This window comes from Agelaius tricolor, unplaced genomic scaffold (assembly GCF_023055355.1).
Source record: "Agelaius tricolor isolate 1412-34295 unplaced genomic scaffold, bAgeTri1.0.p SCAF_3, whole genome shotgun sequence".
Lineage (NCBI taxonomy): Eukaryota > Metazoa > Chordata > Aves > Passeriformes > Icteridae > Agelaius > Agelaius tricolor.
The window spans coordinates 60,233,856-60,256,663 of NW_027269263.1; the positions used below are offsets into that span (position 1 = coordinate 60,233,856).

The 22,808-nt window shown below is 38.7% G+C and overlaps 1 protein-coding gene across 3 annotated transcripts in view; it reads right to left on the reverse strand.

The window, feature by feature from the left end:
- The window catches only part of CACNA2D1 (calcium voltage-gated channel auxiliary subunit alpha2delta 1), a 367,656-nt gene extending 346,634 nt beyond the window's left edge, over positions 1 to 21,022 (reverse strand). For 2 of the 3 annotated variants that reach the window (XM_071424021.1, XM_071424020.1), the window contains exon 1: positions 20,413 to 21,022. In XM_071424021.1, the coding sequence (XP_071280122.1) occupies positions 20,413 to 20,507 (95 nt within the window). In that variant the 5' untranslated portion in view covers positions 20,508 to 21,022. The remainder of the gene's footprint in view (positions 1 to 20,412) is intronic. The other variant, XM_071424022.1, reaches the window with a different exon arrangement.
- Positions 21,023 to 22,808: the final 1,786 nt, after the last annotated feature.

The window sequence follows — 22,808 nt, forward strand, 5'->3', positions numbered from 1 at the left end:
AGATTATCCACTCTGCTTCTAGAGTTCCTCCTCTCTTAATTTCCACAAACATATTTGTGTCACTATTGGCACTGCAAACCATCCCTACCTAATGCCACAGAATGCCAGTGATTCTTTTTGTTCCAGGTATTTGCACTTCAAGCCCAATATTACCAAGCATGTAACATGACCAGTTGGTCTATTTTTATCAACAATCTTAGTCATTCTGCTCACAAAGTACCCTTACATCCTCTTTGTAACCCTCTTAGAACCTTAATCCAGTTATAGGCACTGTTTCTTATCCCCAGCTTCATCCCAGTAAATAGATATATGGATAGAAATTCCAAAAGATAGGTAGCTAGCTAGGTAATAGACAGAGGTAGATAGGAAATTGTCTTTCTAATAAAAAAAACTTTTCTAACTCATACAAAGTAAATGGTTTGTTTTGGTTTTTTTCCTTATCTTTTGCTAGGATCTGTTTTAGTATGAGTTTTTCTGAGCAAGCATTATTTTTTTGCTTTTTATGATATACAGTACAAAATGGAAATATTTTCACGTAATTCTGATGTGGACCTGGTTTAATGTTCTTGGGGGACAACGGAAAAATCATTCCATTAAATTTGTTATTTTATTTATAAAATGTATCTAGAGTATGAAAACACAAAGGTGAAAGCAGAATATGTGGATTCTGCCCTGGATAAGGGGCAAAGAAGACCCATGTAGACATACAGCCAAAATATACTTCTGTATGTTGTGACAATGCTCATGAGAGGAGACTACCACCTTTTCTGTCTAGTAAACACCAGGCTGGTAAAATAAAATTCAGCAGAAGAGTTCCTCTCACTGTATTCATTAAATGATGTGCCAAAGGCAGAAAGAATCTAGCCAGGTCTCTAGCAAGCTAAAAAAAACCCATCATCCTACAGTGAAAATAAATTTGGAGGACTAAAGAGAGAATAAACTTCTAACTAAAAAAATATGGTGCTAAAGTGAAAAATAAATTTGGAAGACTGAGGAGAGATTAAACTTCTGGGTATTAGATGCACCAGGATTTTTATAGAAGCAGTTCTGCCTTCCAACCTGGTGGCTCACACCACAGCAAAGACATGTTTGCCTTCACATGTAACTGCTGGTTACAGCTAGAACTGCAGCAGCTCTGGGAGCTGCATGAGCAGCTTGTGGCTGCTCTGGTTTGCTCCTATGAGCAGCCACAGATTACCTGAGTTCACACTGAAGAATAATCAGTTTTTCTCAAATGCAAAACCTAAAGCTCATAAGCAAAACTACCAGGCTTCAATGGGTTCAAATTCTGATCTGTGAAATGTAAAACAGCTTCCACCCAGGAGGTGCATTGGATGCACTTTGGATAAAGCTTGAGACTCTCTGCATTAAGAGAGTTAGACTTATCCCAGAATCCCTTGTGCCAAATCTGAAAAAGCATTCTTTTATTGGAAACATGCTCTATCTTAAACCATTTTTCATTTTCTCAAGGCCAGTCCTGCTATTTAAACCAGCAACCCCCTTAGTTCTTTCTGGGGTTTGAATCAAGCAGCAAAGCAGATGTCCCAGACATGGCAGAAACTTCCAATAAACCATACCAATTTATAGAACAGTAAAAAAAGAAATAGAGAAACAGGTTGTTTCTCATGGCTGGGTATAGGGAGCACTAGTTGCCAAAAATAAAACCTTACATAAGCATAACACATGCTATATTTTGCTACAGAATTTTTCACAACCAGACAGACCACATGTAACCACTACAACTACCACAAAAAGTACTACTGCCTTTCTGAGCTACATGAAGGCACTGACTTCTCTTGTGTCCATGTTTAGCAAACTAGAATATTAAAACTGTATTAAATAATAGAAGTGTATCACAATCATAAAAAATACAAAATCAGTATCAAAAAGGGTCTTCATCACATGCAACTCAGTTGTCACAATTAGATACTGAATTAGTATCTCCTCTGTAGGCTGTGAACAATTTCTATGAATATTAATAGCAACTGGTCACAAGGAAGAGAAAGAATTTGAGATGCCTGCCCACAAACTAACAGAAAATGTTTAAATTGTATTTAATGCTGTGTTGCAGCTCTTTTTTTCCCCCAAATATTCTACTTAGAACTTTTTGCAGTAGTAATATATTAAATTTGGCCAGTTGACTTCTCAGAATTAGTATTTTTGTTCTGACCTCAGCCACAGGATAAAGAAGTTAACATAAAGGAAAATATCTCTTTGTGTTAAAAATACTTTCTAACTCTGTGTTAAAAATACTTTTAGTGAGCACTATAAATATTCAGTGCTAGAACAACTCCATTTCTCACCACATGCCTAATTTCTGTACATAGCAAAGTAAATCCCAGCTAATCAGTACATTTACATTAAAGTTTCTTCTCATAAGGAAAAATTCATAGCAAAGTGTACAGCTACTTATGTCTGAAAGTGTGTTCATCTCAAAATTGGAGGCTGTACTTACACCTAGTCTCAGTGGTTTTCCCAATGAGGTTCTGCACCATTAACTAAACTGCTAAAACAAAGGAGTTCTTTAAAAAGCAATTTTTTTTCTCCTTTCCTTGCAAGAGCCATTCTTGACAACCATCATTTCTGAAAGTGACTGCCAATTGTATTCTCCATGTTGTAGGATAATCAAGTTTTTTAATAATTTTAAAGAAAGCTTGCAGTGGAACAAATTGGTAAATGTTTAAAAGAAACACCTTCCTGGAGCTTAGCTGGTTAAGAGAAATACTAAATCAGTGCTTGCTGATTGCTGAAGCCAACTGACGGGTGGCTTCTATATTTAGGATCCTCCTTACACCTGTCAAGAGACAGAGAGAGACAGCCAGAGAAAGTGTGTGCACCAGAGCAAGCAATCCAGAGACCCATCTCTTGCAGCAAGCAGCTAAAAATATAAGAAACAAAGAGCAATAGAGAAAACAGAGAAAAATCTTGTTATTTATATTACAGCCCTGCTCTGTGACATGCTGTCAGCAAGCACTCTGAAAGGGTACAGCCCTCATTAGCTATCAGCAACTCCAGCTCCTACAGGAAGGCAGTGATACTCCAAGCTGGATGCAATCCAACTGTGTCAAACCTGGGCTCCTCAGGTGGATCCCCTTCCCTGCTGCTCCTTAGCCAAAAGCCTGAAGCCTTTGCACAACATTTGCATTCCAAAGTGAGCTCCAGCAAGTATCCATCCCCGTGCTCTGCAATGTCACTGGAAATGGGCTTTCCAGCTTTATTGGCACTGCCTGAACCCAGGATGCTCCTCCTCAGCTGATCTGACTGCACTTCCTTCTAAATTGATCAATCATAGGTACATACATGAACTAACAGAAGAAAAACCAAGGTTTCTTTGAATAACACTACACAACCAATTAATAAAGCAATCCTATTGCAAAGGCTCCAGATCCCTTTCTTTAACAGAGTAACAGTACTGCATTTCAAATGGAAGAGCATCCTTCCAGCTGTAGCAGCAACTTACTTCCAATGCTTTGATGCTACCTTCCTCCCACCTGAGATGCACCATTCCTTTCAAATTTTTGATCTCCCAGTAAACAGAAATATTTGGGTTTATACAGATTGGGGATAAAGAAATAGCATGGCTGGGAAGTAGAGAAAATCATGCTATTTTTACACACATATCCCTTTCTAAATGCTACATGGCAATTCCTAAACAAAGAAACCAAATGTGACTCCACCTTCCCTGACCAACAGCAATCCAGGTAATCTTTTAAAAAATATCTGATTCAGCTTGCATTCTTTTTTGGAAAAAGGAAGCCAAATGGCCTTTAAGTATTCCCCAGTGTTCAGTCAACTATATCTATTGCTGGCCAAGCTTAATTTAAACTTCAGTAACTATTATTTTCTCAGAAAATAAATGAAAAAGCCTTTTTTTCCCATCAATAGCAGATGAAATCCATATTTATTTGTTAAAAATTAATGATGTGGGTGTATGAGTGTAAGAAAATGCTCAGTCCTCATGAAAAATGTTAAATACTTCTAAATGTGGATGTTTCAGTTTTGACACAGAGCATAGAAAGCAATTTCAGAAATATCTCTGAATACTCTCATAAGTAGCCCTAATTATTTGCCTACCACTAGTGGTGGTTTTAACCACTATTCAGTAGTTACACTTATCTGCTAAGTGTACTTAAATAATTTTTATGTAGGTAATAACTTCAGTTACACAGAGGCAAGAGGCAAATGAATACGAAAACACATGGAAGATAATGAACTTGCATTCAGCTCAATAAAGAGCTAAGGGCTCACAGAGGAAATCTGTGTATGATCCACACACACACCTACAGCAGTTCTGTGTACCTTAATGTCACATCAAAGGAATAATTTCAAACTGTATAGGGTAAAAAATATGGTTTTGCTGGTACCAACATCAATTCTACCCTCTACATCCATGCATTTTCCTTAAAGTTTAAAAGACAGAGGATTAAATGACTCAATACTTGGGGTAAAACAGAATTCAGAGCAAGGGCAGGTCATGGTGCCTGGCATGGTGCAGAGTGGCAATGATATGTGGTGCAGAGCAATTAGGAGAAGCAGAGATACCCATGCCATACACCTAAGGTCACACAGTCACTAGCTGCTTACAAAAGGACTTGATAAATGTAGGTTTGAAGTACATTTTATATTTTTGAAAAACTTTTCTTTGTGCTTTTTGCTTTTTTCCTTGCAGGTCATGCAAATTAATATTTAATCTTTTTTAATTCCGCAGTTAAGAATATTCCACTGGTTATCCCATATTTCATAATGGGCAAGTATGATACTGCTGCATAGTCTCAGTACCACTGCCAGCACAGAGAACCACAGCAGAACAGGTACCCACAATTACAACATATCACATGCTACTCCCACCCAAAGCAATGGATCTCAGTGTACTCATATTTAGGATGTGAGCCTGAACAGTTATCAACACTTCATTGAAACTGAGACACAGAAATTTACATCACTTGCACTGATCACAGGCTGAAGACAAAATGGGTCCATACTAGATGTAGTGTATAAAGTAAGGTAGCTCCTTTAAAAAATTATCTGTGCCCAGTCCTACAAATATTTTCTTCCTATCTGTTGCACAGCCTGACTGCTCAGAAACATTCACATGCAAAAACAACTGCAGCATAACCACTCTACAAGAGAGATCAGTGAAGTTTTATGAAGTCCTAAAGGGTGGCAGTGTGCATTCACAAAGCACTAAGAGCAGTGTAGTAAATACTGGGCAAACTACTGCTCTGTCCTACCTGTCTCTAATGGAGTCATCTATGACAGACATTATACCATTCTCCTGGGCACTAAGCCATGTCTCTTCTATATTGATAACTGTAATAAACACAGAGGAGAAAAACAATGATAGAAGGATTTGGCTGCCTTGCATAATGTTGGAGGTGCACACAAATTAGCACAGATAACATTACCCCTGCCATTATTTATTCCCCTACAGGTATTATCAGGGAAAACCCTCAGGAGACATAAAATATATTGCTTTATCATTACTAGGGATGCTGTTCCCCTGAAAAACCTTCTGTCTAAGGATCTCTGCCTCATTCTCATAAGTTTCTCACACAGAGAATCTGTAGTGATACAGGGACTGTTTGTTTTGTTTGGAGGTTTCAAGCATTGTGTTAATAAGAACAGAGACACATACACGGTGTGTGCAGTGCTGCTGTTTGAGATGTGTGCATAGGAAATCTCAATCACCTAGCCTGACACACTTCATTCATGTCAAACTGAATCATACAGAACAGATTCAGCCATTTTAGACAGCATATCCAGAAATGCACCAAAGATATAAAAAATTATGCAACAGATTATATTCTGTACATAATTTCTATGAGTTTTTGGTATTTTTTACCACCACTTGGAAAACAGGGAGTCCAGACCATTCCCATGGAGCTTTAACATTATTTTGTTCCATGGCATGAGAATGGAAAAGGTCAAGTTTAATATCATTAAAAGGTATCACCTAAGATAAAAGTGGAAGCTAGTAACATCAGGTACTACCTAAGACAAAAGTGAAAGCTAGCAACACCACCATGCTTCTCTGGAGTAAAATGGCAACAAAGATAACATCCATAGAAGCCTTTAAAATAATCCACAAATCTTCTACTAAAAGAAGAATTCAGAAATAATGTAAAAAATAAAAATATAGAATAATAGAATAGCCTGGGTCAGAAGGAACTTCTAAGGTCATCTAACCCAACTCCCTGGAACGGGCAGGGACATCTTTAAGTAGAATAAGTTGCACAGAGCCCTGTCCAAACTGACCTGAAATGTTTCAAGGGAATGTTTTATCAGCATCATTTAGTAATATTTTCTTCAGATCAAGTAGCTAATTCAGTACTTAATCAAAAAATCTGAAAGACAACAGTAGAAGTATTTTATTTCATCTCATATTATGACACCATTCCATACTTAAACCCTTTAAATGAACTTGAAAATTAAAAGGTTTTTAGTTTCTTCGTTTTTAAAAATACACCAGTTGAAAATAAAAAAGTTGGGAAATGGAAAAAGTACTGTCCAGCTCTTAAGTAATACAGAAGAGAGCTTTTGCTCTTTCAGATTTCTCTTCAGTACAAATTTAGAAGCTTAACATTTCAGAAGCACCACGACAGCTTTTAGAGAATGGATCAACAAGATACTTAATTGTAATGGCAAGGCATTTCGTATATTTAATCTGAATTTTCCTTACCTTAACTTGGAGGCTAAAGTCTATGAAGTAGCTGATAGCCTGAATATACCTTCATAATTTTAATAGCAGTAAGAATTCAGCCCTTTATTCTGCTTTCGTATGTAACAGTAAAAAATGTAACAGCACTTACACAGCATATTGCAAACAATTGCACAAGCAATTCTCCATGGCCCTTTGAAGAATTCACTGATGAAGGAGAAAACTAGGCAAGAATAAAAAATAAACAGACCTCAAAACTGTGGTATTACTGTAAATAAACAGTTTGGAAGCTTTAATCCAGCCCAATTTACAACTCTGTAACTGTGTAAATTCAAATCAAGTTTTGATTCGAGATGCATAGAATTGAGCTTTTCTTCTAAAAAGAAAAGGTCAGCAGCAATGCTAAGTATTACATTTGTACAGAGGCAAACAAGCAGTGGTGAATTACTTGAGCTGAGAGAAAAAAATCAGGTGGTCTTTAGATTGCTGGCTTTAAAGTTCCTGAGATTTTTTTTTTTATTTACTGTATCATTTCAACATCATTTCAGACTCTCAGAGAGCTACCCAAACAATGTAAAATAATGATACTTCACTGCAAATGGCCCTTATTTTTATATTGATTTTGTTTAGATAGACATTGAGTGCTAGAAAGATTGTGTAATTGCTACGCTCTGAAAACAGGCAGCATTATCAGCCAAGAAAACCTTCATTAGTTCATTATCCAATTTTCCCAGGTGAAAGAAACGTTGCATGGAGAGTGTGTGTCTGTGTCAAATCACATAGTAACAAACCACAAACTGAATCTATCTAAATTACTGTTGAATTAGAAACTCGATTTCACAGCAACAAACAAAACTGTGTACCTCATGCAGCCCAGAATTGCGTGACAAATATTTGCTTAAGAACTTTGGAGTAAAACACGTCTAAAATACTCCAAGTTTTGTGGGGTTTTTATCTTTACTTTTTGGAGGGGTTTCTATTAAGAAAAAAATGGTTTAATCTATTACTTTGCAGACACTGTAGGAAGGTTTCCTTATAAGTAATGAATAATTGCTTTATTTTAAGCAGCCTTTGAGCGATATTGCAGATGATTCTGGTTTGCAGGTGAATTTTTTGGCCATTAAGAAAGCCTTGAGTAAGTTCTATCCAAACACACATCCCTTAGTACCAGTGTAGAAAACCTGGATGTGGTACACAAGAAATCTAACATGTGAAATACTGAAATTGGTTAAATTTGGGTATGGTTGCTCAAAAAAATCACTGCACAATTAAAATATAACAGACACAGGAGATGTTTGGGTTTTTTTCTGCTATGTAGGTAACCAGAACAGCAAGTATTTCTCTGGTATCTTGCTGACACTTCCTGTTTGCTAATTTTCAGAAAAAAATTCCAGCTAGAAAGTAATTCCTGCCCAGTGAGAGTCTGTACCAATTACTGAAGTCACACATCATAAAAAACATGGCAGCAACCAGCACTCTCTTTCAGCAGTCAAAGAAGGCCCTAGCAATACAAAAAAATCCAAAGATCTCAAAATACCTCTTTGAATAGGATATCTCTATTACAGCTTTTAAGTTCAGAGAATAGCTTTGGCCAATAGTTTACTTTAAATTCCCAAAGGCAGATGCTCCTACACTCTCTCCATGTAGTGGCAACTATTACTAGTTTTACATTTCAAAAGACAAGGTATGTCCTTTGCACCTTTACCAAAGTTATCCTCAAAATCCACCAGTCTTACAGTGGGGTTGCATTTTGAATAATATTCTCAATGAAAGGTGTTCCCAGAAGAAAAAATACAGTTGGTTTTGTAACTCTAGACAGAATCACAATGAAGATATTATAAGAAAAACAATTTAGGCTTAAGGCAGTTTCTTAACTTGCTATTCCTAGCTTTCAAGTGTTTAAGCTTTAAAACCAGATAACTTTAAACTTTTAAAAGAGTTTTTCTAAAGGATTTTTTAAAAATATTAAACATCATTTTATTCTATAAGCACATTATTCCCACAGAGAGTAATGGGACAATTGTTGAGTAGAACACTATACACTAAAAAGAGATAGAGCCCCAGTTAATGAGATGTGTGGAACAAAATATTCAATCATCAATGTTTAACCTGTATTTGCAATGCTGAAAGCATCATTAACGAATACACAAAGTGTTTGTGGAACCATGGATACCTACAAGAATAACTGAGCATGTTTGTCCAAGACTACCTTGCAGGCCATAAAGGTACTTTATTCTATCAATAAATGGACTTATGAAAGGGAAGAAATGCTATCAGCAAAACACCTGCAAGCAAATTATCATTCCATCCACTACAATATTCTTTATGGTCATTTGTTAAGCAAAACTCTCACCAGCCGTGCAAGGAAGTGATGGGTGCTTTTAATCCTGATTTTGAGAGGGTGTGTCTATACAAGGAATATATACAGAAGTTAAGATGCTGCCAAGTGCTCCTAATAGCAAAGCAGCTATCACAGCAGAATTTCACCTCATGTCCCCATAAAGCATCAGTATCATTTTTCAGAGTAAAGCCAGCTTCATTGGAAAGAAATATAAAGTTTGTCTGTACGTTTCTTGCTGATTTTAATTCTAATTATCCAAAAACTCACAACTTCATACCCAAAGATGAAGGAATTACTCGATTGTGCATAATGAGGGGTTAAATTAAATTACTTCTATCATTCCTACTATTCCAAATTAAGCTCTAGAACTAATTGCTTTAGAAGAAAAAAAAACAAAACCTAAAAAAAAAAATTTACAAAAAATACATTTGTGAAAGCTGTTGTCCTCTTATTGTAAATCTTCCATATCTTCTCAGTGATTTCTCATGGGCAGCTCCTCACAGCACTGACTCCTTCTTCTTCGCAAAGCAGCCAACAAACTCCAACTCTTTTCACCCAGCTACCCCACTCTTTTGTAGCACTTGTCTTCTTATTGGACACAGCTGTGCCCTACTAAGGGCAGGCCTGTTCCTAATCTTTGGTGATCAGTACAGCTGCAGCTCCTCAGGTGTGAGACTGCCTTCTGCAACATCTTTATTTTCTTACATTCTATCCCTCCACAGAAAGCCACTTAAAGCAAACCTACATTATTAGACATTGCAGTACTTTGAAAAGCAAACCTACATTATTAGACATTGCAGTACTTTGAAAAGGAAAGTATTTCTTCCTTACAATTCCACATTTTTATTTAATAAAATCATGTTTCTTCCTAATCTGGGGTAACATTTTTCAGTGCCTTCCAGCACATTAAGAACTTCTTTTTCACGTGGACTCTTGCTCAGTGGGGCACAGAAAATGAAGGGGTGTCAGAGCTTATCATTTAAAAGGAAGACAAATGACCACATCTGATAACACACATGGTTTCCTTGGGATATCTTACTATTCCCCTCTGCAAAGCCTAATAAAACCATGTATTACATTTTATTTTATGTAATTTCCACAATCAGGCCTTGACAGTGATGACTCATTCTGTTGCAATGAAACCTGTATGTGTTTAATCAGAAATTATTTTATGTGGATTCATCCTTGCACTCAGGATTTAAATGATACAGGACTGATACTCATTATGCTGAAATTACACTGGTGGAAAGAAGGATGAAATTGGGTACCCAACCATTTCCAAAGGCATTTAGAGTATATCCTAGACATATTCTTAGACATGCACAGATCCCTCATGTATTTCTAATCAGTCAAAAGAGACCAGATTCTGCCTTCAATTACCACAAACCTGTTCCCTGTGTGTATATTACAGTGAAATTTCCTTAAGATATGCTCCTGCACATATTAGTGATTCCCTCCAGCTCATATGCCTACCACATAATCTAAAATATGTTAACAACAGATAAAAAAATCTAATCAAGAAGAAGCTAAGGCAACAAAAGTAGTTTGGTAAATAAAAAAATGGTGAGAACTACACTTGTTTGCTACAGCCAGTAGCAATAGAAAGATAATTGCATTGAAATCCATGGTACTCCTGCTTGAAATCTTAAGAGTCTTGGTGATTGTCAGGTAATTAGTGATTACTGATGATCATCTTACTGCTACTAGTCTGTAAACAGAAAAAAAAATGTATACTTTTCTTACCATCTTTCTTATAGAAACACATTCTATTAAACACACTGATTCAAGCAGGATGACAATTTGGGTGCCATTTCCATTTTGGAAATGGAATAAAACCATCAGTAGCCTGTGCTGCGACAGAAGCAACAGATCAGCTTAACGAGCTCGAGTCACAAGCCCTTGTATTGTTGTACTGCATCTAACTATTATCACTGCTGAAACTACAAACTATTCACAGCACAAAGTGCAGAAGGTCCCAGGATCCACAGCTCCCAGCGCTCTCCACAGTGGGAAGGAACTGGCACGACTGGCAAAGGAGCGCACCGAGCGTGCGGTGCCGGCATGAGTCACACGCTGGCTTCTCTTCACCATGCTGTCTGAGATTTCTGCTGACTCCTCTTAGCTTCTAAAAATGCTGTTAAGCTTATGTTTTGCAATCTGTGTACATCCAAGAAGCGCAGATCGTGGGGATTAACTTCTGCCAGATCTCCAGATCACAAGTTACCAAAAGGAGCAGATATGATGGTAACTTTTCTACAAAGATTCTATTAAAAAAAATCCCTTTGAGAACCAGGTAAACCAGAGGTATCATCCATCCAGGAAAGGATTGGCCATGCAAGTTTTTGAGGTAAAGTGGGAATATAGCAAACACACATCTTAATAAATTAGGCTTAACAGCTTAACAACACTTTTCAACTACAAAAGGCTTTAGAGGCATTAGCTAACAAATTAATCTTGACAATAAACCCTCACCTGACTAAATGGTAAGATACTGAAGTTTCCTACTTTACCGAGAGAAATTAATATCAAAATCTAAGGTACAAAATTGGAGAAATAAGGCAAGGCAAATAAAGCGAGGCAGAAAATACTAAAGAGAGGCATTTAATGATAAAAAGCTCAGCCATGGTACACACAATTCAGGATGTACATCATAGAAAAAAAAAAAAGAATATTTGTGATTAAATAAATTAATGGATACTGCCTCTTTTTTGTCTTTTTTTTTCCAAAATTGGTGCCACTGAACTAATCTCTAAGAAAAGTGTCAGATCAAGAATTACTTCCTTTATTAAGAAACACACACACAGCTAACCAAACTACACACACCCAGCTAATTGACCTAACAAGGGATTCTTTCAACAGAAGATGAGGGCACAAGAAGGTTCACTGCTCAATACAGTGCTCAATACAGATGCTTAGTTTCCATCCTCACATGGATCATTCTTCACTTTGACCCATCTTTGAAAAAAATCTAAACAACTTGTTACACCCATAGGTAAAAATATTAAAATTACAAGTGAGGCTAACAGAAAACATGGATTTTCAATAAGTTCTGCTGAAACTACTCTACTTATAAATGAATAGCACATTATGTATTATATTTTATTCTACTTCAATCAACTGCAAGAAAACTGCCATATACTGCAAAAAAAAAAGGAACTTCTGCATTAACATCTGCATGAGAAACCACCACATTTCTGGATGAAACTCACAATCCAGAGTTTTAAGGGCAAAGCATTCCTCAATTCCCTATACTGCCTCCCAGTATAGGGCTATATTTAGGATCCACAAGACTTCTACTAAATAGACTACCCCAATCCACACTGGGCAAAATGATTACTGTGAGGCTTCATTTAGCCATTTACAAAATAACCATTTTCCTCAACACTAGTCCACATCAGAATATCATTAATTAAAAGTTGCCTTTTAGTGGACCACTGTACTTATCCCTCAACATTTTGACTGGTTTCATGGGACATTGGATCCACATGTGCAGGGGTGACCTGTAAGTCTCAGGGAAGGAATAACAAGAACCCTAATTTTGTAATTCATACTTCCTGTCATCTCTTTTTCATTACTTTTCTCCTTCCTGAATTGTGTTAATAACACAATTCATCCATTCCAGACTGCAAAATGTTTCACTTTAATAATCTTTGACAGAACAGCTCCCATGACTCAGTTCCCCCCTATGAAAAAAGTTGGAATTTCTATTCAAGAGTCAACATATACCTAGTGTGGCAAATTTCTGCTCATTTCAAGAATGAAAAAAACTTCCCTTTTACTGGTTTGTTTGAGACCACCTTAGTGTAGAAAGAAAAATGCAGCACGGTATTAATCGTGACAATTTGGAACAGTGGCATGACTTGATTTAGGTTTTAGTATTGCCACCACCCTTAGCCACAGATCTTTTGTAACCTTATTTTTATGCCTACCTGGAAGAATATTTAGTCCATGCTATCAAAATGTAATAAAAATCCAAGTAAAAGGTGGGAGAAATATCACTGGGGAACATTTCAAGCTTCGAGACCAGTCTAATGGGAACATGCTCAGGGAAAATAGGAACATTTCAGTTCAAATATTGTTTGGATGAATCAAGGCTAGTTTTTTCTCTTTTAAATAATGCACATATAATTTATCATCTGATTCCTACAAAAACTAGACTGTGGACTCAGCAACTCCTTTGTGTTCTTACTTACTTTTCAAATCAGGCTAAAAATGAATCAGATTTTATTATAATGAATACGTTTGAGAGACTTTGCTCACAGATTTCAGCTGAAGCATTTTATGCAGAGAAAAGTCTAATATGCACCTCCAGGATGCATCTAATAAAGGCTGTGAAAAAATTATTCTTAGTTCATATAATCAATAGGACACATTTTTCAAAAAATCATCTTCTTTATGCATTTCTGGATGAACATTCATGGTCCTGGAGAAACAAAGGAAATTTCAAAAAAGAAAAATTCTTAAATCACTATGTAGAATATCTGTTACAAAATCAGACTAGAGTTCCTACCCTACTCAGCTCTCAATGAGATAGAGTATGTAATTTAAAGAGGGTGAAAATCCAATAAATCACTTTTTACAATAGTCAGCAATACTACAACTTCACATTCACATTCTGTGGTTATTTCAGGCCTCCCTCAGATTAAAAAAAGTCTGATTTTGAATTACTGTAATTAACTGCAAAAGCTTGCTGATTTGTTGATGCAAAATAATGTCAATCATTTTCATAAACTTGTTAGAAACTTTGTAAATAAATAGGAAAAAATGATACAAGGAACAGAAATTCACTCTTTGTCATCAGTTTGCTGTTGGCATGCAGAGAAAGGTGCTGTAGGGATGGACATAAGCAAAAGCCATGGTCCTCTCCCTGCCATCATTAGTGTAACATTCCCAAACAGTGAGCCATCTCTTGTCACAGGGTGGCTGAAAAAGACAGTCTATTTTACATTTCACCCTGAAAACTTACTAAGTCTGAAAGGAAGGAGGAAAGGAAGGAAAGTGTGAAACACTGAGTTTGCTTAGAAGCAGAGTAGGTCAAAAATTAGTTTGGAAAGCAGTGGAGAAGGAAAAGAAAAATCCCTCCTGAGCTGAATAGCTGCAGGCACATGCCATTAATTTTAGCTATTAAAAAGTGCTGAAGTGTATTTTGAAAATCTTCACTCTTGCACAGATTTCTCTGAGAGTATCAATGGGACTTCTTTATTCCAGGGTACAAGCAGCACAGTCTGGCCCTAAATTGAGAATATACAACCCATGACCATTACTGAAGTAGAAGTGCAGTTGACAGTAATTTCACTACCAGTGCTATGTATTTTCACAGCACTACTGTGTGCATTAAAAGGTACTCTGTAACATAAAAATCATTTTCTGCAAACAATATTCACTCCACTTCTCCTTACTAGTGGAAATCAGGAGGGAAAGAAGAATCATAACTCCCCCTAAAAACAATGACCAATTTGCTAAGTAGGCAATGGCACAACTGATGCAAAACTCAGCTGTTGTTCTGATCCTACAGAACAGAGAATTGCCCTACGTGTGTTTGAGGAAACTTGAGTGGGATCAGGCTCTTGAATAGATTCTGCAAGAGAGATAAATCAGAACTGTAATCTCAAATGCAAATCATTTAAATATTCATTGATACCTGTCTTGCAGCAGCAGTAGGGATAATGAGAAAGCTGATGCAGGAATGGGCCAAGAGCGATCGAAGACAGAACACACAGACACTGCCCAGGGCTGGGGGCACAAATGCAGTTATTGTTTTGTACTTATTTTCTGTGCATTTACAAGGTGCTAGCTCTGGGTTTGTTTGTTTTGTTTTTTTTACCAGAACACTGCTGTCATTCTTTCTATCAAGAAGTCTGATTCAGCATCTGTAAAAGATGTAAATTAATTATGGCGTCTGGCTTTACCAAACTGTAGCTATGGTCCACTAATTTTATTCCCGGGTTGTTTTCTGGTAACTTTTTTCTTCTATTAAAGGAAATTTGTTAACCAGGCATTAGCAAAAAAACCTCTGCCAGCAAAAATATCACCTTTTGTCACAAAGGTCCTTATGAGCACTCTAAGCACAACATGAAGCTTGAGCACAGGGGATCAAAAGCCCGGGTACTGCTGCAAAGAAGCACAAAACAGTCTGGGGCTCAATTCTACCTCTACTATGGTCAGCAACACAGAGAATGAGTCATTTTTCTCTACTAAAATGCTTCTAAACTGCAATCCCTATCTCACAGGGGTTTAAGTCAAATATTGGTCTAGAAGACAGCATTACCTTGGGCACAGGATTCTCGCAGAAGGCAAGAAAGGATCAAGGCACAACCATGTCAGTTACCAGTGGGCAACCAGAGTCTGAGTTCTTTCTTTGTTACAAAACATTGAAGCAGTAAGAATTTGACCGTGCTTCCATCAGTTTAAAGTATTCTGCTAGATAAATATTTTTAAGATCTGTACAACAGGCCTTCTATTTAACAATGAATACATTTCAGGCTAATGTGCTGCCAAGCTCCAGCTCTCTTTCTAGCAGCTGAATTCTTGGATAAAATCATTTTGCAGGGTATGAGCAATGCAGTTCTGAAAATAGCATCACTGCAAAATGAAAGATGGCAAGAACTTCTATAATGCTGATTTATTTCAATGAAATTTCATCTTTCATTATTAGGATCTATTTTGATACTTTCAGCTGAATTTTCATACTTAATAAAATGTAAATCTATAGAATTTGTTCATTCTGAGGCTCCAGCATAAATACCTAGGAGGGAAACAAACAAAGAAATTGCCCAGTCACAATTTACATCATAAAATATGTGAAACAGAAAAATGCTTTGTGAATCCAAATAATTTGCATTTATCACCACCATATTTACAAGAACATGAAAAAAATAAAATAAAAAAAACCCCCACCACTCAATGAAAAAAATCCCACCAAAACACCAAAATAAACACCACCAATCAACAAGCTGTTTGTTTCACATGTATTCTAAGTATGTTTCCACTAGAAGAATGGATTGGAACAACATTCTTTAAAATATCAGTGGGTTTAAGCATCTTGCATAATGCTCAGCATTTAGACATGTGCTGAGACAACACTAAGAGGTGATATTGCACTTCCCTGATTCTAAGTAAATTACATCTTTTGGTCTCCTTCCAATTCACTGATATGAAGGTATACTTCAGTACTTAATTTTTTTCCTAATAGTGAATATTTTTAAGTAGGTTGAGGAAAAAAAAAAAAACAAACAAATTTCAAATGAGAAAGAGCCTGATAGTTTATAATCCATTAATACAGCAGTCTTTTCTAATTAAAATCAGCAGCTAAACTGGCATTCTTCTATCACAGACTATAAGCTATAAATGAGATTTTATGCATATGAGAGGTCTCAAAATCCCCAAGACTGACAGTAGAAAGAGATGAAAAGAAAACATCATAAATGTCATGTATCTACCTTTGGTCAATGGTGCCACACAGAAAATGATGCTGAGACCAAGCCCAGCCACACTCTCAGCAGGACCTACACTTGTTAGGTCCATGTGAGGAAGCCAAAAATATGAATGTCCCAGTTGTGCAAGCCTTAATTCATATGACTCATACAGACTTCCCTGAGTTGTCCTAATGACACCAAAACAGTAAAGATGATTCATGCAAGTAAAAAACGGGCATACATAGCTTCTTTTCTAAAAATGTCCTGTCTGCAGACATATAGATATATGTTCATATGTATACTATTTTTATCTTTATATTATCTTTATCCACCAATGTTTTACACCAATTTATGTAAGCAGCAGATCTGTCCTGAATTTAATATGTAATGTAATACATACATACGGAACAAATGACTGAGAAGGAAAAAACACGTTAAAAGATAAAGGAAAGAGAGAAAAGGAATGGCAGAGGAAAAGTAGAGGGAGATAAAAAGAAAAGATATAAAGACATCCACAGTGATGCAGTAATTACAGAAACAGTCCCACTGATTTTGAAAGGCTTCATTTGTAGCTTTATAAAATTAAAATATGCTTAGTTTGAGGGGCTTTTTCTCTTTTTTAATCAGTACAAACAGGTTTATTATCAGAAAGGAGAATGTGTATCTTTATGTAGTACATTACTTACTATCAGTAACAATATCAACACATGCTGTGCCAAAAGGATACTCAGGAATTACAAGATATACTTAAATTTAAGACTATCTGTCTTCATGCAGTATAGAGAAAAGAAGAGAAATAAACTGAGTCCTCTGCTATCATTATCAGGCAACATACAAACCTTGTATATTTAACAGTATGTTTTTTCTGAAGTCTGTACAGATAATAAATATATAAATATATATGGCTACAAAAAAGAAGTGCTTTGCATACTGTGATAGCAGTACTGGTTATAGTGCCAGGAGTACTATATACAATATTCTCATCTAAGTATCTGCTGTGTTGCAGGTGTAATTAAAGGGCTTGGAGTTCTGTGTTAAAAGTAAGACCATGGTATCTTGTACCAACAAACAGATCCCTAACACATGACACAGCTGCTATGATACATTTAAATGGAATGCAATATGCATCAATCAGCAGCTAAGCCTTATGGCTCAGATCAAGACACAATTACTACTATACTTTAATAGTTCATTAAAGGGCAGTCTTCAGGATTTGCAGTGAAATATTTCAACACTGGAAGCAAGGAATGCAATACCGCCTGCTCAGATTTTCAATGAAAAATTAATGCTACTATTTCATACAACGCAAACCTGCACCTGAAATTCTCTATATTTTGCTGTGTAAACATATCAGGGCCTTTTTGCCTTATCTGAGAATTAAAATTAATCAAATTACTGAGATTCTATCACATAGGCATTGCATAAACCTTCAGCACTTCTTGCTAAGAATATTACATATTTCTATAATATTATATTGGTGATAGTGACTTCTGAATGTTTTAGTAAAAGCACATGTTAAAATATTTATTAATGCAGAAGAAACAGATCACTGAAGGAAAAGTGATTGTACAATAATAAGTTGTAGAAGAAACCATATACTCTACAGCCCTGAATATGCACATTTTTCACACAACAGCTAGGAAATCCTGCTCCCTCAGACCAACTTTTTCACTAAGAGAAAAAACAGACTGAAAATAATGGGGGGAAAGCAAGTAGCTAAGCACAGAATATCAGCAAACCTCCAGTTCTTCAATTATTCATATCCTTTCTTTCCTTTATCCTCCTCTCCCATGTTTTTTTTTAATTTCTATTTTTAATATTCTTAATATATAATATCTTTTACATTAAGAGCATTTGCGTCACTTCTCTTTGTTCCCCATTCTTAATTTTTAGTAAGAAGTGAAACACTGCTGTCAAGCCTTAAAAAAGAAGAGGAAAAATGTTTTCTCCTTCACCTGTTACATCATTACATTTGCTAAGCAGCTCTCCCTGCATCAACCTGTTGTGTGCTGCCTTCTAAACAAACTAAGCCTTGCTTGCACTTTGATGCCATTTCAAAGGAGAAACAGTACCGTGAAGGATGCACAGTCTCTATAGATTATTTCTGCAATATTTCAGGGGAATAACAATGAGAAAAAAAGAGCAAACAGCAAGTAGATTGTGCAGAACATGGAAATGTTGATGACTAACATATTCTGAATTACTTCATCATAGGTATAGTTACAGTTATATGTTTCATATGTTTCACTGTTGTCAATTTATATTATCATGACTGTCAATAAAGGTAAATTCGGAAGGAAATTAGCAAAAATAGATGGGGAGACAAAACCAGTTTTAAAAGAATATCACATATTCTTGTGCTAAAAAGCAATCTGGACTTCTATTTGAAATTATATTCTTTTTATATGATATTCTTTTAATTTCACTGAGTTCTATTTTTGTTTCTCTTTTAAACCCAGAAAAATCCACATAGAAGATAAATTTTAATTAGTTGTGTATGATAACCTTAGCAGCTCAATGAGAAACCGTAAATATCAGAGCTCAAAAAAACATAAAAACGGGAGCTCAAACACAAGAAAACAATGAATTAAAAAGCCCTGGGTTTGTTTGTATTTTGCTACACTTGCTTCTACATGGCACATCTTTATACACTGCACCACGGAAATGTTTTAAAATATAATTTTCCCTACAATGGAAGACTGTATTTATTTAACTTAGAAGATACTAAGTGTATCTTAGTATCATATCTTTGTATTCCTTTCATTTAACAGTGCGAGCATCCCTTTGGAGTCTTTCATAATGGAACCGATACTCAGAACTGAATCCAATTATAACAAGCTACCAGCAGTACTAATTGGTGAAAATGCATTGCTGGTAATCACTGCAACGCATCCTTCTGCCCAGGATGAACGACACCAATAAATTCTACCCAGCGTTAAACAATAAGGAAAGACTACCATTAGCACTGTTTTTCTTATGTAAAATGCATTAAAGTGAGTCATCCACTTAAAAGTTACCTACTGGCAGCTTTAACCCAGATTCGGGGACTAAGGTAAGTGCTTCAAAAAACCAATCAAACAAAAAGAATATAAAAATAATGAGGGGAGAGAGACGAAAAAGAAAGAAAACACGATCACATAGTGCTTTCTCGTGGATTTTTTTTTTTCCTATCTGTAGGCGAATCTTCAATACGTATTGGCTTCCTTTTGCCTTTCTTTTATTGCATCATTATTATTTGATCTTTGCACCGCTCTGGGCAACACTTTCATGCTAATAATTCTGCAGCGCTTTAAAGATTTCTATCTCAGGGCCAGGCAAGACACCGAGCTGCGTGCACCGCGAGCATCCTTCAGCTCCCGAGAAGATATTTCTGAGAAGTGACGATCTGCAAGGCCGGGGCTGAGGAAGACACTTCTTTTGTGTGGCTTTAAGTGTGTGGAAGCCCCTCGGGCGGGACCCCGCGGAGCCCGGCCAGGCAGGAGGGAGCCGGGGCTCGGAGCTCCCGGCCGTGCCCCGCTCCCCATGCCGGCCGCGGAGAGGCAACGAAATCCGCCCTCCGTGGGCATTTTCATCGAATTGCCAAAGTTTTCAGGGTTTTTTATAAACAGTGTTGAAACTCCATCCAGGGCTGGAATAACCTCTGTGGGAGGAAGGGGCGGACTCTGTGTAACTCGAAACTTTCTTCTCCACAAGGATGACCTGACGGGGTGGATCTGGGAGCCGCTCCGGAGCGGGATTCCGAGGAAAAGCCTTTACCTCAAAAGTCCCGCCGCCGGCCGTCACCGGAGCTTCCCCCTCCCGGCGACCCGGCGGGACCTTCAGCTACCCTGACTCTTCCAAGCAAAAGCTGCCGAAAACCTACAATTTCTTTCCCGATCTTCACTTTCCGCCCGGTCTAACTTGATTTCCCTTTGTATTGTCGCTATCTCTGGCACCGAGGAGCGCCCCCGCCCCGGCCGTGCCCCCGCCCCGGACCCCCGGACCCCGCTGGGACTTACGTGGTGGCCGAGGGGAAGGGTCCCTCCGAGGAGTGGTTCATCACCACGGACTGGAAAAGTGTCAGGCTAAAGACCAGCAGCCAGCCAGCAGCCATCTTCCTGATCGAAGATCGATCCCCCTTCCCCAAGTCGGCGAGACGGCAATAATAATAAATTCAATTATGGTGTGTGGCGGTGCGGGGGGGGCCGTGGTTCTTTAAAGCCTCCTCCGCTCCCCCCACCCGCCCCCTCGCAGGAGGCGCAGCCCAGAGATGCGCGGAAAAGCGGGAGCGCGGCCGAGGGTGGGGAGGAGGAGAAACGATGGAGATCTGTGGGTGGAGTGGGAGAAGAGGCGAAACAGAGAAAAGAGAGCGAGCGAGAGATACTCCACTCTCTGCTACTCCAGCAGCAGCTCCAGCTCCATCCGATCCGCCGCCATCAGCGCTACTTTTGTAACAGATCCCACTCTGCGTGTGTGTGCGCGCGTCCTTCCCTGATTTATTCCACTGATTGCAGAGCAGAAAGAGGAGGAGAGAGGCAGGCGGGGTGGCGGCTCCTGGGAGAAGAGGGAGGGAGGCAGGCGATGGAGTTGGAGACGGGCGGATCGCTGCCGGCTCCTGCCCTCGCTGCCGGCAGCGGGGAAAGTCTCGGCGAGCGGCGGGGGCGGGCCGGGCCCTGCGGCGGCCGCGCTCCATACAAGGCTCCCAGGAACTCCCGGCCGGGCCGCCCCGGGGCCGCGCTGCCGCCGCCCCGCCCCGCCCCGCGCGGCCCGCTCGCTATTTTTAAAACCGCTTCGTGCCTTATTTTAATTCCAGCCCCCTCCTCTCTTCTCGGCGGCAGCAGCAGCCGCCGCCGCACACGGCCCGTGTGCCACCAGTCGGGGCTGCGATTTAAATAGGTATCTCATGGATGGAGGTATAAATGCCGCTCTCCCTCCCCGCGGCCGGCTGGAGCAGCGCCGCTCAGCCCCGCCGAGCCCGCCCGGCCGCCGCCCCCGCGCTTGGCAGCGTCCCGGGCCCGCAGCATCCCCGAGCGCCTCCGCGGAGCCGCCCCCGGGCACGGCCGGGGGTCCTCGGGCTTCACCCCCGCCCCGCCGCATCGCTAACCCGGTTATTCATTTCAGATCCCTCTGGAAATCCAGAGGACGCATTGCCTCTCCCCTCCTTTCGTTTGTTCACGCGCACCAGTCTCTGTGGCAACTATACGCTCTCGGTATAAATGTAGAAAGTAATCCAGGGACATATTTCTTAGCCTATGTGTTAAAGCAGTTAAAAGTTCAGTGACAAATCTGGTTTTCTTTTTGATCTGTGAGTTGGTTTTGTTTGGTTTTTTTTCTTTCTATGTCATTACATATTTATATTTTAATATATTTACTTAGTTCAACAGGTGAAAATGAAAGAGCAGACCCAGTATTCATTTTGCTTTTACATCCTTCGTATTTAAGGATCACATCTTGAATGTATTAACCCACAACAATTTCTATAAAACAGGAAAGTGCTCATCTCTATTTTAAAGGTGGCAAAGGGATCAAAACTGAGATGCACAAATGAAGAATTGAGTGCTCACATTGCCCGGGCTCAAAGCCAGCACGATATTTCAGTTGCAATCTGTAAAGCATGCAGTCACTCATCTACATTGTCTCTGGATTGGAGCTGGCACTGGAGAGCTCATGGGAAGAACTCCCAGTTGTCTTCACCTATCCACCTACCCATAGGTACGTAGGATTCATCAGGGTTTGGATGCAAGTTTGAAATAGCATTTTCTAAAATGGTTCTGCAGCCTTTAGACTCAAACAGTCTGAGAAGTATCTATAGCTCAGCTTTTGTTGGTCTCCATAGCCCCTGACAGTTTTGCCTCATGAAGTGGCACCTCTTTGGGTACTTACCTGTAACTGCTCAGCTGAGTATTTCTGCTTCCCCACAGGGATGTCAAGGGTACCAGCACAGTCATGGCCCTGTGGCACAAAAGTTCTGCTTCACGTGAGACAGAATGCGAGGGGATCTGGGATAGAAAGATGGTAGGGAATGGATTAAAGTCTTGGAGAAACACACAGAGGAAGGGGGCTGGAGATGTGAACTAGTACAGGTTGCACAAGACCATGACAAATTTACTTAGATAAAGTAATTTACTCAGATAAAGCTCCTCATATTTGGGCTCTCGCGCTAAGAGTAGCATTATCAGTATCAAGTTATCAATTCAGTTATGAGCATGAAAATTGAACAAAACCACTGATTCTGCTCTTTGATAGGACTCTGGAGTTTGGCTCAAGTTCGTGCCTAAACTCTGCTGAGTTCCCAGGAACCAGATGCTCTTCAGTTAGTTGTACCCCAAAACACCTACAGTTTTGCAGTGGGCAGCACAGTAATGGATTAACACTGGCAACACCCCTCCAGAATAAACGGGAATGCCCCACCTTG